Raw genomic sequence first — 16,402 nt, 5'->3', positions numbered from 1 at the left:
GCTGACTCTGGTAGAGATTTGCTCTGATTTAGCCACAGGAGCCTTAGTGAGCTCAGCTACTGTTTCTCCTTTGCAATCAGGTTCTTCCACACCCAAACTGGATATCCACAATAAAGTGGACCTTGCTTTGTGAATGAAGACGTTGCAGAGATTTCCTATGTCTGGGACTCCAAACATGAAAAACAGTCCCAGAAGAAAAATGTATGTACGGTACTACTGGGCATATGGTGCCATTAATCAGGGGCAGCATTCGGAACCAAAGTTCTCCCTCACTTCCAGTAAGAAAGTGGTGTGTAATATTACATCCAGTCATAAATCGTTGTTAAGAATCTATAACATACTAATGGCTTCACCACAAGCAGCAGTCAACCAGTGGCACTGATTTGCTAGCTGAATGCGTTTTTATGCTTTCATAAATGGTTAGTCATGTATAATCCATTCGTCCATTGCACCTCAGAGATGAAGCTGATTTGCTACCATGCTTGACGTTAAGGTTTTTTGTGAACCGCTGAGCCATGCTGCCTGTTATCTCCTCTCTTGGCTACATGCACTGCGTGCAGCCTGATAAGGACTGAATGATGGTAGTGAACCTTAGTTGGAGGGCTTAAGGATTAATCCTCATGTTTATGTGCTACCATGCACATAATGGAGCCAAACCACGGACTCTCTTCATTTACTGTAGATCTGCAGCCTAATGGTGCCTGCTGCTGTGGCATATCTCATACATGGCCCGTCATTATAGTTGACAGAAGCAGTGCTCAACAAAAACAAGTTGTGAATCCCTGGATAGTGTGGACAGTAAGGCAGCATGACGTGTCGCATGGCCAACCGTGACTTCACCATGACAAATGCAGTGTGAACACAAACTCACACCTGAGGCAAGGGCCAATATTTAGGCTCCCCCGTCTGTGTATTTATTTAAGTGCATGGCATCATATAGTCCCTGAAATCACTTGAATCTCATTTATCTTGCCTTGCAAGAAAGAAAATCATTGCTTTAGCCCATACCCATTTGGGAAGCAATTACCACAGTCCTAACCTCACTTTACCTCAAATCTGTACTATGGAGTAATGAACTTTTAAAAATGTAAAATCAATGTAGCTCTGCTGATTTAAGTTAGATTCACTTTTCATCATTTGGGTGTGTTTCAGAGAATATTCTGGCATCATCATCTGGTCTGTTTATTAAAATCTGGCCCCTCGTAATCATATAGTCCATATGTGCTGCTGAATTCCAGCCACCCACAGTCCCATCCACCTGCATGCAGCTGTGAACTGGTTGCAAGTGGTAGGCTGAAGAAACGAACAGAAAGGGTAAGGGCTTAGATAGCACACAGAAAGAGGGCACGGAGAGATTACAGGCTCCCCTCCTTATAGGCTGGAATACTGTTCTGCTTTTTAAGCGGTGGGATTATGATGCAGTGCTTTTAAAGCCCTGAAACTGCAATTAAATTTGATTTCTGAAAGGCCTCCACTCTCACAGAAGAGGGAGCAAGAGGCCATGTGGGCAAGACAAACACAGATGACTGAGCCATGTATTTGCCTAAAAGATTAAAGTTCATAACATTGGTTAGCATTGGAACTGAGTTTGTAGGCTGCAATTCCCATCAGTCCTTCTCAAAATGAATTCAGCAAGTACTGGCTTTTGAAGAAATAAGTTGACATTTTGGGAAATATGTTTAGTCACTTTCTTGCTGATAGTTACATAAAGAGATTTAAACCACTCTCCTTTCATGTGTGTACAGTAAATCCAAACACACAGGAAGCAGTCGGGAGAAATACACTTCAAAAACAGTGTATTTATGTAATAGTTTGCGTTGCATGATGTGACAGGCTGCTTTCGAACAGCAGCACTGTTGTTTATTACAAAGCTCCATGAAGCAGCATCTGATAAATAATACAAATATATCATGTAAACATATAGGAGGAATACTGGTTTATTTTTTAACAAGACAAGTTGATGCAACAAGTGTGTTTTTTTTTTGTTTTTTTTTTTTACAGGGACAGAAACAGGAAGTAGCCAACTACTATATTCACCAACTACTACTTACATTTATAGTTACAGATGTTCATTATGGGCAACTTAATGTTCCCTTAATCAAATGCCTTGATCAAGGGAACATTAAGTTAAGGCTGACAAGTAAGAAGAGCTTGCCTCATTACTGCTTCTGCCACAAGATTTTAAAGCTCTAACACACTTTCGTCTAATCATAAGGCTACTGATGCCCCCTTAAGGGAAACTGCATCAATTCACTTTGTTAAAATTGAAGTAATGCTTGACATAAAAATAATAACATTACACAATAGTTTACCTTTGTCGCATCCAGCAGCTCCTGAGTGATTTCATTTCATTTCTTTGAAAATAAATAAGTAGGAGTATTGTCTGTCTTGTCAGATACATCATAAAATGACAGAATGCATTGATGCTGTGCCGTTGCTTGGTTGGTATTTCAGTAAAAATATCAAGACATCTGTATTTATATTGAGCTACAGATCCTTCTATACACCTCAGATGTGTAAAAGCTTAAATATCTTCCTTGTGTCCATCAAACATTTCTTATTCTCATAGAATAAGCCAATAATATTTAGTATGTTCAGTTGTAGAAATTAACTCTAACAACTAATGTTGATTGAAATCATTCATAAGCCTTTTCTCCAACTGCTGCACCCAAAACTCCTTCAAAATGTAAAACAGCAATCATTATCTTCAAGCTAATTTTATTATAAACCCAGATTCATGCACTCTCTGCAGGAATCGCTGCTTGGAGATGAATCATCCGTAGACAAACTCTGGTAATTTGCTTCAAACTGTCTTTCCAGGGCAGTCGACTGATTTCTGCTTCAAAAGATTCACACTCATCACATCAAATGAGAGAAGAAGGCAAGATGGTGGGGCCATGATGAGACATCTTGGCCTCTGCAAGCAACTATTAGTGCTCTGCTCACGTCTGGTGCCAGGGAGCATAAGAATGATCCATATTCTGTCTGTGGCATGTGCACTGTTATAGAGAGTTACAGCAGCATCTGTGGAGCTGTGATTTCAACAACATCTTTTTGGCTGAAGAAATTACAGCAGGAGAGGCAATGAGAGACATCATTTCATTTCAGGTTTTTGATTATGGTTATACATAACTACAGTCAGGTACATGCTCTGTTGTAATGTAACGACAACTGAATCAATATGGGGTAAAAATAAAAGTTTCATTGTGACCAAGGAGCCACAGGATGAGTCTGGGACCTGAGAAGTGAGTGTAAAGCAGCAGCTGCAATGCAACGCTGTACAAAGCTTTCCCTGGAAAGTGCGTGTTGCTATCAAGAACTGTCTAATGGAAAACACTGCTCTACATGTATAAATAGAAACAGATGATCTGAAATATCAGATGGATGCATTACTCAACCAGGCACACCAGTGTGCAGGGGTCATGTTCAGGGGGTCAGATGGATTATGGGTATTTCCCAGTAGCTTGAATGGTTGCAGTGATGAAAGAGATGTGTGCAACACCACCTGAGAGGACACAGAGATGCAGCTACCCACGTGCTGTGACAGGACTACCCAAGCTGCTGTTATGGAGGTGAGACATTGACCTTTAATTGATATTGAGCTTAACAAGCGACATTTTATGTTTTTAAACTGAGTCCAAACAAAACAAACAAATTATTTTTTATAAATATCCTCTGACAAGCATGTAAATGCATTTCCTTGAGCAGTTTAAATAGAGGCATTTACATTCTTAACAGGAGAAGGTTTATTGATGACACCCTGAGGACACTGAAAATTTAATGCTGCTTCTACCAAAGATTTGTGATGGAAGAAAGCTTCAAGCAATTCTTATGGAGCTAATTATCAATTATATGGATTTCTTCAGTATGGAATATAAAATACATCCCATAGATGTTAAATAACTAGGCTATCTGTCTTGGGGATAGAGACTGTAACTCTAATTTCATGTTGTGTGCAGACCAGCGGAAGTTATTTATTTTTTTTATGGCATGTTTTAAAGTGTTTTTGTAAGTTTTGGCAGTGAACCAGTTTATGCGTTGTGTAACACTTTTTTTCACTGACTCAAAGCTCCTCCTGCATTTTAACTTCATCCAGTTCATAGTTCGCATTCCCTGTTGGTGTTTTCAGGATTTCTGACCCCTGTGGACGTCTTAAGCCACTGATGCGTGTTCCTCACCTGAAGAAAAACACCGGAAGAAGCAAAACTGCGTGAAACTTTAGCGTTCAACACTACACCTGCAATGCACTTCCAAATAAAACACTTACTGCGCTTTACTCACTGCGCTTCCATCCAACTCAAGGGGCCACTCGGGAGGAAACTCTGGACTGTTTCTGCAGGACAACGTGGCGTAAGATCACAAGGACCACATGCATTTACAGAGATCAGGGAGTATTTCGCCCTGCAAAGCTGCAGGAACTATGCATCCGACACGGCGTACAGCCGAGCCTTCGCCACTGCGAGGGACAACCCCGAGAAATTCTGGGGTGAGATGGGACAGGACATAAGCTGGTTTGAACCGTGGAGTAAAACTTTACATGTTAAGGATCCAGTGTTTCCAGACTGGTAGGTTTCAGTGTTATAAGCAAACACCACTGCAAAAAGACAAGTTCACATGGATCCCGAAGTCTTCTAAAGTTTGTAAACTTTACATTAAGCTACCAGTAGTTTTATTAAGAAGTTCGCTAAAACTAATCATCAGTCATCTATCGGAGACGAGTAAAGTATAAACAGAATTTGTTTACATGACAGCCCTGACTTCACTTTAAGAGGCCTATGTGGACTTTCACTTGCCAGTTGCCTGTGTATTCTCAGTGTATGTCAGGCACATGTTTATTTTAAGATTAGTTAGAGTGAAAATCTGTTTTTTTAAAGAAGAAAAGGGGAAAACCACAACATAATTTGGTCTACTTAGACTGATAACTGAAATATAAACTGTTCCACCAGCAGCACATATTTTTTTATATTTTTAATATGCGTATAATCATCCTAATATTTAATAAATAAGATGCTACCTGACAATATGTCAGTTATTAACGTGTTTAATTTATCACAGTAAATAGGACAATTAGCTCAATAGCATATACTTTCTGCTGACAATCCCATAATGCAATGCTCTACCTTTTATCGGTGGAAGAATTATTGTTGACGTCTCTGTTTGTCAGTAAGTGTTCCCGAAATCTCAATTTCACTGCTGACAATAGAGTAATTTGTTTATTTGGTGAAAGAAGGGGGATTTCGGACATGATATGCGAGCATCAATAACATCGTACAGACAATAAGAAAAAAGTGATGTCATATCCGGCAGCCATCTTGTTTTGTTAGCTAATGGTAACCACGTTTGCTAACCTGCGCAAAAACGCTAAAATAAATTCGTTAAAACATGTTATAATTATTAACATTATCTTCCGTTTGGATATAAATGTTTGTAAAGATGTCTGAACTCCTCTCGATGGTGGTAAGTGGAACTGCCTGCTGTTTATCTTTAATTAATGCTGGTTTTATAGTTGTTTTCAGAAAATTACAGTTAGCATTTCAGCTAATGCTAGTGTCGACGATAACGTTGTTAGCTAAACGCGCCGAATTTACTTAAATTTGACCAAATATCGTTTGAAAGTAACAGAGAATTTGGTATATCTGTTGGAGTAAATGGTAATATGTTTTAAAAATTTGATGTTCTTGAAATTTAACGTAACGTATTTGCATTTGTCTAATTTTGTTTGCGTTTGTTAGAAGTCAGCCCTCACATTATGTTCGTGTGGTTGCCAGTTTCATTGTCATGGCAAGAAAACCAAAAACACTGTCTGAATTTGGTACAGTCATGTTAAATTGAAGGACACAGCCACCCTGTCTTTCTGGCTTGCAGGACAGCAGAGTCCAGACACCATCTGCTCAACCTGTTTGCTGCTCTTGATTCATATGCACAGCACCACAATGTGTGAAACCTTTGCCTTATTTGGTGCATTTGTTTTTGCTTGATTTGGTTTAATCAAGTCCTGTGCCATTTTAAGTAAAGACCCCTGCCAGCCGTAAAAAGCTAAAACACTTAACAGGCAATGGTATGTGTTTGATTTTATTAACCTGTATTTACAAACCTACAGTATGTAGGCTTAGAGGAAATGTTTGCTTGTTGGTTAAATGATGTTTTGTTTGTGTCAGGTTTGTTGGAGGAAAGTTGAATATGTGCTACAATGCTGTGGATCGTCACATAGAGAGCGGCCGTGGAGAACAGCGTGCCATCATTTATGACAGCCCAGTTACTGGAACTAAACAGATCATCACCTTCAGTGAACTTCAGGATCAGGTGAACTGCATTTTAATATTCAGAAGCTGCATAACTTAACAGCATGAAGAGCTGCTTTGAGAGTGTTTGATAGAGCCTGATCTGGAATTACAAGGATGTGTTGTTTACAAAAAGTGGTGTGTGAAGCAAGCAGAGCTATTAGCTGCAATTTGAGCAGAGAAATTAGAATTTGTCAGTGTTGCAGTGATGGTAAATTCAAGTTTTTCTGCTGTGGCAGCTGGATTAAACATTAGGAGGACAGCAAAACACAATAAAGGAAAGAAAGGTAAACAATTAACTTCACTGACATTTGAGCACATGCTTTAATGCAATCAAGAATCAGTGGTATGTACTATAATTAAAATGTTTTCTAAATGAATATAAATATAGTCAGCTTTTTACTGGTCTTTGCTGCCAGAGTAAAAAGACTTAATTTAATTTGTTTGAGTTCTATCTTTTCTCAGAGTATTGAGAAATTATCGATTATGTGAAAGTAATTAGTAATGGGCATTAAATAAATTCACCAGTTTTTTTTTTTTGCCTTTAATGTCCCACAATGCACGCTTCAAGAATGCACAAAAAAACCCAGGTGTCATGGTTTGTTGGTTACAGTAGTCAAAATTGGTTTAAGCCGACATTTGAAAGAATGTAGGGTGATGTTTAGTAGTCTGTGCTGTCTCCTTTGTATCTTGATTAAGTTTGTAAATTTCCCTGGTGTGGGACAAATAAAGGTTCTTATCTTATCTTCTTATCTTGATTAAGGTGTCAAGGTTAGCTGGAGTCTTGGTGAAGAATGGGGTAAAGAAAGAAGATCTGGTGGCCATCTACATGCCCATGATACCCCAGGCTATGTTCACCATGTTGGCCTGTGCACGGATCGGGGCCACACACACCCTCATTTTTGGTGGCTTTGCTTCCAAAGAGCTTTCTGTCCGCATCAATCATTCCAAGGTTAGAAACTCCTCTTCATCTTGTGGTTGAGGTTTGTCTTTGCTTTAGTCATGACAAAAGGACCACATAATAATTATTAATTCAGTGACACTCTTCAGTACCCTGGCCCCTATTAGAAACTAAAAATGGGCTGATGTGACAACTCTTTGTTCTTTTTATGTTCTAATATGAAACTGGACAATTATATGGAGGCAGCGAGCTAATAATTTCCTTATCTGCATTTTTCCACTGTTAGTAATGTGTGCCATCCTTCATACAAATGATCTGAAACACTGAAACTCAATAGTGTCTGAGGCGTCTTTGTTTTGGTAAGCTCAAAAGGAATCATTCACAGTGGGAAGCACTTGCCTTTTCTTTTTACAGTCAAACAGAATTAATGAATGAACCACACATTTTGACAGGGAATGTTTGTGAAGAGATTGATCTCTGTTAAGTGACGTGTTTACACAAATGTAAATGTGAATACATACAACAAAAATAAGTGTTGCTACCAGTAGCTACTTGACCAAGTGTTTAAACTCTTATTGTTGAGGTATACTTCATGAGTTAATGTTAAGTATTGCTCACTTTGTTGTTTTCAGATGAATAGTGAATAGAAGATACATGGTTTCTGTACAAGGACAGTATTTACATAGAAAGTTTTCTCCCTATGCAATTTAGCAGCAAAGCAAATAAATGAAAGTGAATAAGCAAATACACATTGCAATGCCCTATAGACTGTAATGTCCACTGAAAAAATATCAACAGACCATAACTCACTTGCATTTTGAGTCCATCCTGTTCATAAAATATAAATTTTTAATGTGACTGTTTAAGTTACAGTTAGTGGTACTGACTTTGTAGAAACTGAACATGTTGTTTACCTGGGAAGTGATATCAAATGCTTACATGAAATGCATTTCTGTGGACATTGGACTGCTGCCAAACGCAACACATTCTTATCACTAATACCCTGTTGAAAATGCAGCACAGCTAATTTTCAGGTCAAGTGTCTTTGGAGCACTTGCTACTGCTTTCAGTACAGCTATAATAAAATAATGCTGTAAGATCTTGGCATTTTCACATAATCACGGCCTCACCTGATGTGTGTTTCCCAGCCAAAGCTGATGGTTACGGCCTCGTTTGGAATCGAGCCAGGCAGAAGAGTAGCATACATTCCTCTGGTGGAGAAGGCCTTGGAGTTGAGCTCTCACAGACCCTCTAAAGTTCTCATCTACAACAGACCTAACATGGTAAAGCTAAATTTGACAATGTACTGTCATGTCTAAATCTGCTGTTTTAGTGATAGAATGCAAATGTAGATGAAATATAGCTGGCATATTTAATGTCTGTAGCATGTGTGCCAGTGAGGGATGGAGGTTGGTGCCTGTCATTTGATGTTCATAGTTCTAGTTTGGAAGACGTCTACATGGAGTATTTACACAGTATGTATTTATGCATCAATACAGTAAAAGCAAAATGCAAAAGCACTGAAGTTTGGCGTTAGGAACATAATTAAAATATTTTGCATAGTGTTGCTGTAATTGAATTTCTGTGTGTCTGTTTTTGCCTGGTCTGCATGTCTAAGTTGGCTCAGTCTTATCAGCTGTTCCATACACCTTTTTGTGGGTCTGTTGTGCTATTAAATGAACATTACATGAGTTATTTTTTTCTGGGTTGCTCTTCAGTTTTATCTATCTGTGCTTTATCTGCTGAAGTAAGAGGCTGCTGTCAGGGCATTTTTAGTTTTTTGGAAGATCACATTGTGGATGTAATACAGTTATCACTGAAATAGTTTTCATGGGAAATTCACAGAAAACTCTTGAAATCATGTGAAAACCCCTCTCTAAACATGGTTATGACCTTTTTATCAATTCCTGTGTTCAGTGAGCAAGAGATTGTCGCACAGCCTTCAACCTGAAAGCCTTGTTAAATCAGCCAGGTTTTTGTCTGGTTTGGGTAAAGCAAGTAAAAAGCAACGTATATCAGAAGGATTTATGGGATGTCTGTCCTTTGCCTGAAGAGCCAGTGTGATATTGATGATGTCTTAGTCTTGAGCCTCTTCTCTAAAAACCATGAAAGGAATGATATTTTCTTTGGGCTCCTAGAATGATTAAATTTTAATGACATTTAAGTATCAGAGATTCACAAAAATTTGAAATGCGACAGATGATACAGAACAGAAGATGTAAGGGCCTTACACTAAGACCCAGATGACCTCTGTTAGCGACTACGAGAGATTATAATGACAGATGGGATTTAGTACAGCATTTCAGCACAAATGTCTTGTGAATCAGTATAATGCCACTGTAAAATATACATTTCTGTGAATAGAAGTGAGAATTTGTATCAAGTCACTTGTAAGTCAAGCAACATGGAGGGACTCCTCAATTTTATTTTGTGCTTATTTGGTGTTGTAGTATAACAAAAAATCTGTTGGATTCAACAGTGGTTGAACAACTTTTTATGGTTTCCTTTAATAGTAATTTTATCTCCATGGAAATAAGTGCATCATCTTCATTTTCCTTTGTGCTGTAGGAGGAAGTTTCACTGAGTCCAGAGATAAGTCTTGACTGGGGAGAAGAGATGGCCACTGCTCGGCCACATGACTGCGTTTCTGTTCCTTCCAACCATCCTCTCTATGTCCTGTATACATCAGGGACCACGGGAACACCAAAGGTACTCGTGTTAGTAGTGTGACAAAATGGAACTCCATTCACACACTTACAGATGTCGGGTAAACCTGCATACTCCCATGTAAATGCTGTCAGTTTTGTGTGAAGGTTTCACGTGATTCATCTGTTCTTTGACTCTGCAAAACAATCTGAACACCATTACTGTGACAGAAATGAGACAGCGTATTTCCACAATAGGTGCTGGAGCTCATGCAGGAGGAATTGCCTGCAGGCAGTTTCAAATAGAGAAACCCTGGCTCCTTTCAAAGAGCATCATTTTGTCTTTGACCAATAGATGATATAAAATATCCACCTTCTGGCTAGCTCCTGAGCCTCATAGTGCTGTTATTGCCAGCCTTTTTTCATTGTGAGCTTCTGTGAATTTTCCAGTTATTGCTGTAGGGACACCATAACTTTGAGAAAAACTTTATAATTGCAGACATGAGGACTTGTGGACACACTATCGTGTGCGATAATCTTTATGCAGTACCATTAACTAATAAATGCCTTCAAATTGAAATAGTATGAGTCATTTAAATATAAAATGCCATGCCCTTCGCTACAGCGGGACTGAACAGCTGTGTTTAGATTGAGGTTAAACCCCTGCTTCTTTACCTAGTGCAATACCTGTCAGGAGTCTGATGTTTTTCTTATCTTGTCCCCCAGGGTGTTGTGCGAGACACTGCAGGCTATGCTGTGATGCTGAAATGGACCATGTCAAATATTTATGGGCTCAGTCCTGGAGATGTAAGGCAATAAAGCATCCTCTTTTGACTTAGTGCTGTTCTTGAGAACAAAGAGCTTGCAGTCAACAAGAGATAGATTGTTCTCTACTTGATCAGATTTGAACACCATGTGATATTTATGGTAGCTGAAGAATAATAAGTTCTGAAACTAGTGTTACTTATGTTTGTCTTTTCCTTTATAATCATCATTTATGGAATGTAAAATGTTTTATTTGCATTTATGGCACTTTAAAGTACCATTTTACCCTGCAAAATGAATTTAGGGATAGTATTAATACAATATATTCAATTGATATGTAGTAATATAATAAAACTTCAGTTTGTACAGTTGAATTTCTACATTTTCATCTTTCTTAACCATTTGCAGGTTTGGTGGGCAGCATCAGACCTGGGCTGGGTGGTGGGCCACTCATACATCTGCTATGGCCCTCTGCTCCATGGTAACTGCACAATTCTATATGAGGTATGTTCCTGTTAAGGTTTAATATCTAAACCTAACTACAGCAATCCTGCAGAAAACAAGAAATGCCAGAAAATGTGCATTTACAACTGAACTGTATAACTTACAAAGGTGTACAGGTCAGGCTTTTCAATTCAGTTTTCTGCCTTTGTGGGCTCTATAAGCTGAATACATCCATATTTAGTTAATAACTGCTGTGGACTTGGACACAGTTCTAGCTCTTTGACCTTGTTGCCATGCTACAGTTCACCATCATGAGATAGACTGCTGCTCTTTATATTCCAGTCCTTCACCCCCTTTTTTCCTTTGCTAATTTCAGTCATTGCATCAATGCACATGTAGGTCATGCCCTCTTACACTGGCCTTGAAAGGAAATTTCTTTTTTTTAAATACATAAATTAAATGAATATTTTGGAGGAACTGTATTGAATTCAATATTGGTAGTGGTGCTGAGTCAGAATTTGAATGAATGTGAATTTGAATCATCACAGCATAGGCACAGCTACCTAACAGTAAACCTTAAGGACACCTGCAGAGCACAACATTGTCATGCAGCACACCTCTTGTAAAGATGAATGATGGAGTAAACAGGTTGTTATGAACCATTTTCTGTCTGATATTGATGCCCCAGATTATTACAGGTAATTTGGCTTGGCTTTGTTTTGTGACTATCTAATGCCAAGTAAACTGCAGTCTCTGTGCAGGCTGCTTATAAAAGGCCTATTAGTGTGTAACACAATCTGTTGCTAAGAGGGGTATGCGTCAGGGTGTGTTCTACATTTATGTACCTTTCTCTCACCTATAAGGAGAAAAGCACTGTTAGACAATGAATCAATCTTCCTCCCTTAAATCAGTGTTTGACTTAACACTGTGCTGGTTGCGTCATGTGGTTTTTGTTTTAGCAGCCTGTCTGTCTTGAGGCATAATGCTGCCAACCTTTTGTTTTCCCTCTGATCAATACACAGGCACAAATATTTATCCACAGCAATAATGACAGCCACCACTGTTATTTACCATTCTCAATTTAGCTGGAGTTGTAGGTTCATGAGCGTTGAATACTGGAAACTGAATGGAAATTGCTGTTGAAGGCATTTGCCTGCAGGCTTTTTTTTTAATCTATTGCTTTTATTCTAGACAGAAAACACTATTATATAGTGCAGCAATGTTTTCTAATCCATGAATTTCTGAGACCATCTGCCTTGAAGGCAGTCTTCTAGACAGCTGTTTTATGAATATTCATGGTTTGTATTTCACAGATGAAGAGAATTTGTACTCTGGAATTTAGCAGAAATCTTGGTGTAAAGTTATTGAGCTCCTACAATAATCTGTGTGCCTGTTCTCCACTTTGGAGTTGTATGGTTTATAGATGTATGGGCTGCATCTGTGTTGGTGTTTGTGAGTTAAGCAGCTGTTGCTGTGTTTACAGGGCAAACCTGTAGGGACCCCAGATCCTGGAGCATATTTCCGTGTGCTGTCTGAACACGGAGCCTCCTCCATGTTCACAGCACCCACTGCAATTCGAGCCATTCGCCAGCAGGACCCCTATGCTGAAGTTGGGAAAAAATACCCTCTGTCCAGGTAGGTAGCAACGTGTTCAACTTTCCTGCTTTTCTCTGCTAAAACATAGTAAATAAATTATGTTTGGGTAGTTTTGTTTTGGAAGAAAACAAGCAATTTGAAGATGTCTCCTTGGTATCTGGAAAATAAATAATTTTTTATTATCCTCTCACATTGGTAATGGTAAGCAATTGATTTATTCAATAAAGAAAATCAGCTGCCTTACCAAAACTCCATCAATGGTAAGTGGAACCAACAAACTATTCTTTTAGATTATTGAGAAACTGAGGGAAAGGAAAATAATACATGTAATAATTTTCAGTTTTAACTGAGACATCTATAAAAATGTGTAAATCTTTATTTAATTTGAGATGGTTCATTGTTAACATGATGATTGCCTGAAACATGGACTGCAACACACATTGTCAAGGATTTATTTGAAAAACTAAACTAAAGGCAACAGTGAAAACAACAGGTTTCATCAGACCTCACTTTTCCAGGATAGATGTGTTGAGGCATCTTATGGCTGATGATGGTCTGCACATCTTGTCCAGCCTTTCATTACTCTCAGACCGCCAGTTGCTGCACAGCCCTTTCCCACCTCCACCTCTCAAAGTCTGTTCTATCAGTTTGACCCACTTGGGTGTTCAGGGTGGATAACAAACAGCAGTAGGTCATTGCAGTTCACCTGTATTAAATCAGATCTTGTGAACTGAATTTCCTGGTTGCTGACTCATCTTTCAGGTGAAGATTGATTGTAGTGCTGAGGTTTAAAAAAAAAAAAAGAAAGAAAGAAAAGCTTTTGTGGTATTTGTACTGACTGAGATTATCACAATTGTTAATTATTTGGTGCAGTGCATAAAAACATAGACCTTGGGGCTTATGGTGTCAATTCAACGCTTTCATTCTGTTCAGCAGTTTGAAAATGCCTGCAAGCATGCAATCATAAAGCAATTCTGAGTGCAGATGACCTACGGCCCCAGTGAATCATTCAGTAACTCTGGCATTGTGCGCTGAATTTGATCGTCTTTGGTTGTCTGCTGTGCTCAATGCATAGCTTCTTTTTTGATGCTGTTCTTATAGACGAGTTATTTTCTACAGCATTTATCCTCTCAGTTCTGACCCTGTTACAATCAGTCATTTTTGCAACATGCTGTTTTTTGTGTACACTTTACTTTTTCTTAATGTGTCTTTTACCCCTGAAGGGGGCAGGTTGGTGAAAGATCACTACATTTTCCCTCAGTGCTGAGCAAAACATATTTGTGACACAAAGGCTGTGATACAAAGGCAGCAGAGAAACATAATGCATTTTATGCAGGGCAGTTCAATGTCTGGTCGAGCCTTTTGCTTATAAATTTATGATGTGTACTTTTAAGTTTTACAGTTTCAGAAACTCAGAATATCTCATTTTATGGAATTTCATTTATTGAGCGTAGAGAAGCAGGAAATGACAATTTATGGGCCACTTCTTGTCTCTGTCTTGAAATGTTTGATTTACTACATCAGTGATAGGAAATCTTGAGGTATTAAGTAAATCTAGTCTTTCTTTCAGGAGGTCCTTTTTGAACTGATTTTCTTGGTTAAGGTAACTCGTTGTATTAACCTGGTACATTGTGCTCAATTCAGCTGACCAGACTGACTTCTCTAAGCTGTGTGGTTGAGATGTAGATTAAAGGTTTATTTAAGCATAGTGTTTTTTGACAGTCTGAGTATTGTGCCACCTGTCTAACTTGTGAAAGAATAAGTCAGTACTAATAGTTCTGCTTATTATTAAATGTGTTGATTAAAGTAGAAAGAAAAACTTTCAGCAAACTGTCTTAGCTTTATTATCAAACTAATTATTTCATGCTACAGAGACCTCAAATGATAATTTTATTCCGCTCGAATACACTGTCTAGGCTTTATTGACACTGTAAGACAGTTACAGCCTCTAGAGCCTGTTCAGCTGTAATAGCCCTGGACCTTATTGATGTGCTTGAGCCATAACTTGTCACTGGATATGAAAACTACACTGGGAGTCTGGTTGCCGGGCTATCAAAGTTGTGAAGGCAGCAGTGCTCTGCATAAATGTAGCATGACGAAGGGGCAGAGACACTGTCAATGGTGTTTTAAAGACTGAAGCACTAACTGGATTCTGAGAGCCCCACTTATATAAAAAAAAAAAAAAAAAAAGGTGATACAGTGCAGGACTCTGGCTGTTGAGATATATATATATATATATATATATATATATATATAATGAGTGACCTTATGTTTACCATTTCTGCCATAGAAATATTTTTTGTAGTTTTAACATTTTGTAGCTAATTTATTTAATTTAATTTTTCACTGAGGGAATATCTGTATTTACTATTAATACCCTATAGTGGATGCCAGAATAAACAAGCAATACATTTGGTGGTTCAAATGTAGAGTAATTAGTCTTTGTTTGTCCTCATGCTGCATGTGGGAGAGGAAGTTTATTTTGAAACAGATGTTTCTCATCATGTTAGGCAGTGAAATTAATATCTTAAATGTAACTTACATACTTTTGGGATGTGAAAAACATTTACATATTCTTTATTTTCTGAGAATGACTTCAGAAAGTGTAGAAGTGTATTTCTTTTTTAAGATACTTTCCTTACTGAAAGCAGAACACAGATGTTTATACTATCTGTAACTGTGCTTGAGCCACTCTGAGCTTGGGTAGCAGCCAAACCATTGCTGCTCCTCCTTGCTAACATTATTGAGTTCAGTGTCTGCATGAATCATAACATGCACTTCCATTGAACCCAGAAAACCAGAATCCTCAGTGTGAATCTGAGTCGTCTTAACTATAAGCATAGTGGTGAGTATTATGGGGTATTGCAAGAACATAATGTCACTGCCAGGGCAGCAAGTCAATCATTCATTTATTCTCAGTTATCTTTTAACATTTGGACAGCAATAACAGAACATTTTGAAGATTTTTCTGCTTACAAACATAAATTCTTTATTTTTGGTGGTGTAGCTCCATGTTCCATAAACACAGTCCTACTGAAAACCAGAAAAACCAGACTACATAATATTCCTAAGACAAGTTACAAAGAAGTGTTGGAGACTAGAATTTGGTTCTGGGAGAATTGTAACAGAAAAGGTATGATTCAGCTCGGTGAGAGTGACTTGGTGAAAATTTTTCTTGCCTTTCACAGAAAATAGACTACATCACTTCAAGTTTGATTTGAGTTGGAAGGTCATTTTGTTATCGCGGAGGGTTGAGAGTTGAGTGGTGACCCGCAGTCATTTGTGGAAAATGTAATGATCAACTAGCATCTTTGGCTGCACTGTGGCCTAGACCTGGCTCCCCTCACAGCCTTGTAGTGAACAACCAGCAGTGTTTTTAATTAGACATGAGCAGCCAGGGGCAGCCATCAGCAGGAGTTTGGGAGAGAATGATGTGGGAGATATTGGGGCTACAGATAGAAACAGCTGTGTTCTGGGTCAATTGTAGGGCATAGAGGGAGGGTTATGTTAACCCAGGGAGTAGCAGTTGTCTAAATTAGGAGCAAACTAAAGCTTAAAGGATAGACTAGTAAGGTAAGTCTGACAGATTCAAATGTTCCTGCAGAAGTTTGTTGTCTCCAGATACTGGGTAAGTAAGATGCCTATAAGTTTTAGGTTAAGGAAAATGTAGAACTGAGTGTTTGTGAAGTGATCCTTTAAGCAAGACACTAAGGAGTCAGGTGTTTCACTTTGCAAAACACTTAAAAGTAAATCACAGGCTACAGAGCTTT

At 38.4% G+C, this 16,402-nt stretch overlaps 1 protein-coding gene across 5 annotated transcripts in view; it reads left to right on the top strand.

The window, feature by feature from the left end:
- Window positions 1–3,469: 3,469 nt before the first annotated feature.
- acss3 (acyl-CoA synthetase short chain family member 3) overlaps window positions 3,470–16,402 on the top strand; it is a 48,097-nt gene continuing 35,164 nt past the window's right edge. For 2 of the 5 annotated variants that reach the window (XM_026326424.2, XM_026326422.2), the window contains exons 1-8: window positions 4,102–4,565; window positions 6,159–6,303; window positions 7,045–7,233; window positions 8,331–8,465; window positions 9,751–9,891; window positions 10,554–10,634; window positions 11,001–11,096; window positions 12,520–12,671. In XM_026326424.2, the coding sequence (XP_026182209.1) occupies window positions 4,243–4,565; window positions 6,159–6,303; window positions 7,045–7,233; window positions 8,331–8,465; window positions 9,751–9,891; window positions 10,554–10,634; window positions 11,001–11,096; window positions 12,520–12,671 (1,262 nt within the window). In that variant the 5' untranslated portion in view covers window positions 4,102–4,242. Of the gene's footprint in view, window positions 3,573–4,101; window positions 4,566–6,158; window positions 6,304–7,044; window positions 7,234–8,330; window positions 8,466–9,750; window positions 9,950–10,553; window positions 10,635–11,000; window positions 11,097–12,519; window positions 12,672–16,402 lie in introns of those variants that run through there. The other 3 variants (XM_026326423.2, XM_026326425.2, XM_033325039.1) reach the window with 3 other exon arrangements.

Source organism: Mastacembelus armatus, chromosome 23 (genome assembly GCF_900324485.2).
Source record: "Mastacembelus armatus chromosome 23, fMasArm1.2, whole genome shotgun sequence".
In the NCBI taxonomy this organism is placed as follows: domain Eukaryota; kingdom Metazoa; phylum Chordata; class Actinopteri; order Synbranchiformes; family Mastacembelidae; genus Mastacembelus; species Mastacembelus armatus.
Note: the sequence above shows the minus strand (reverse complement) of the source record. Positions and strands in the feature narration are given on the sequence as shown.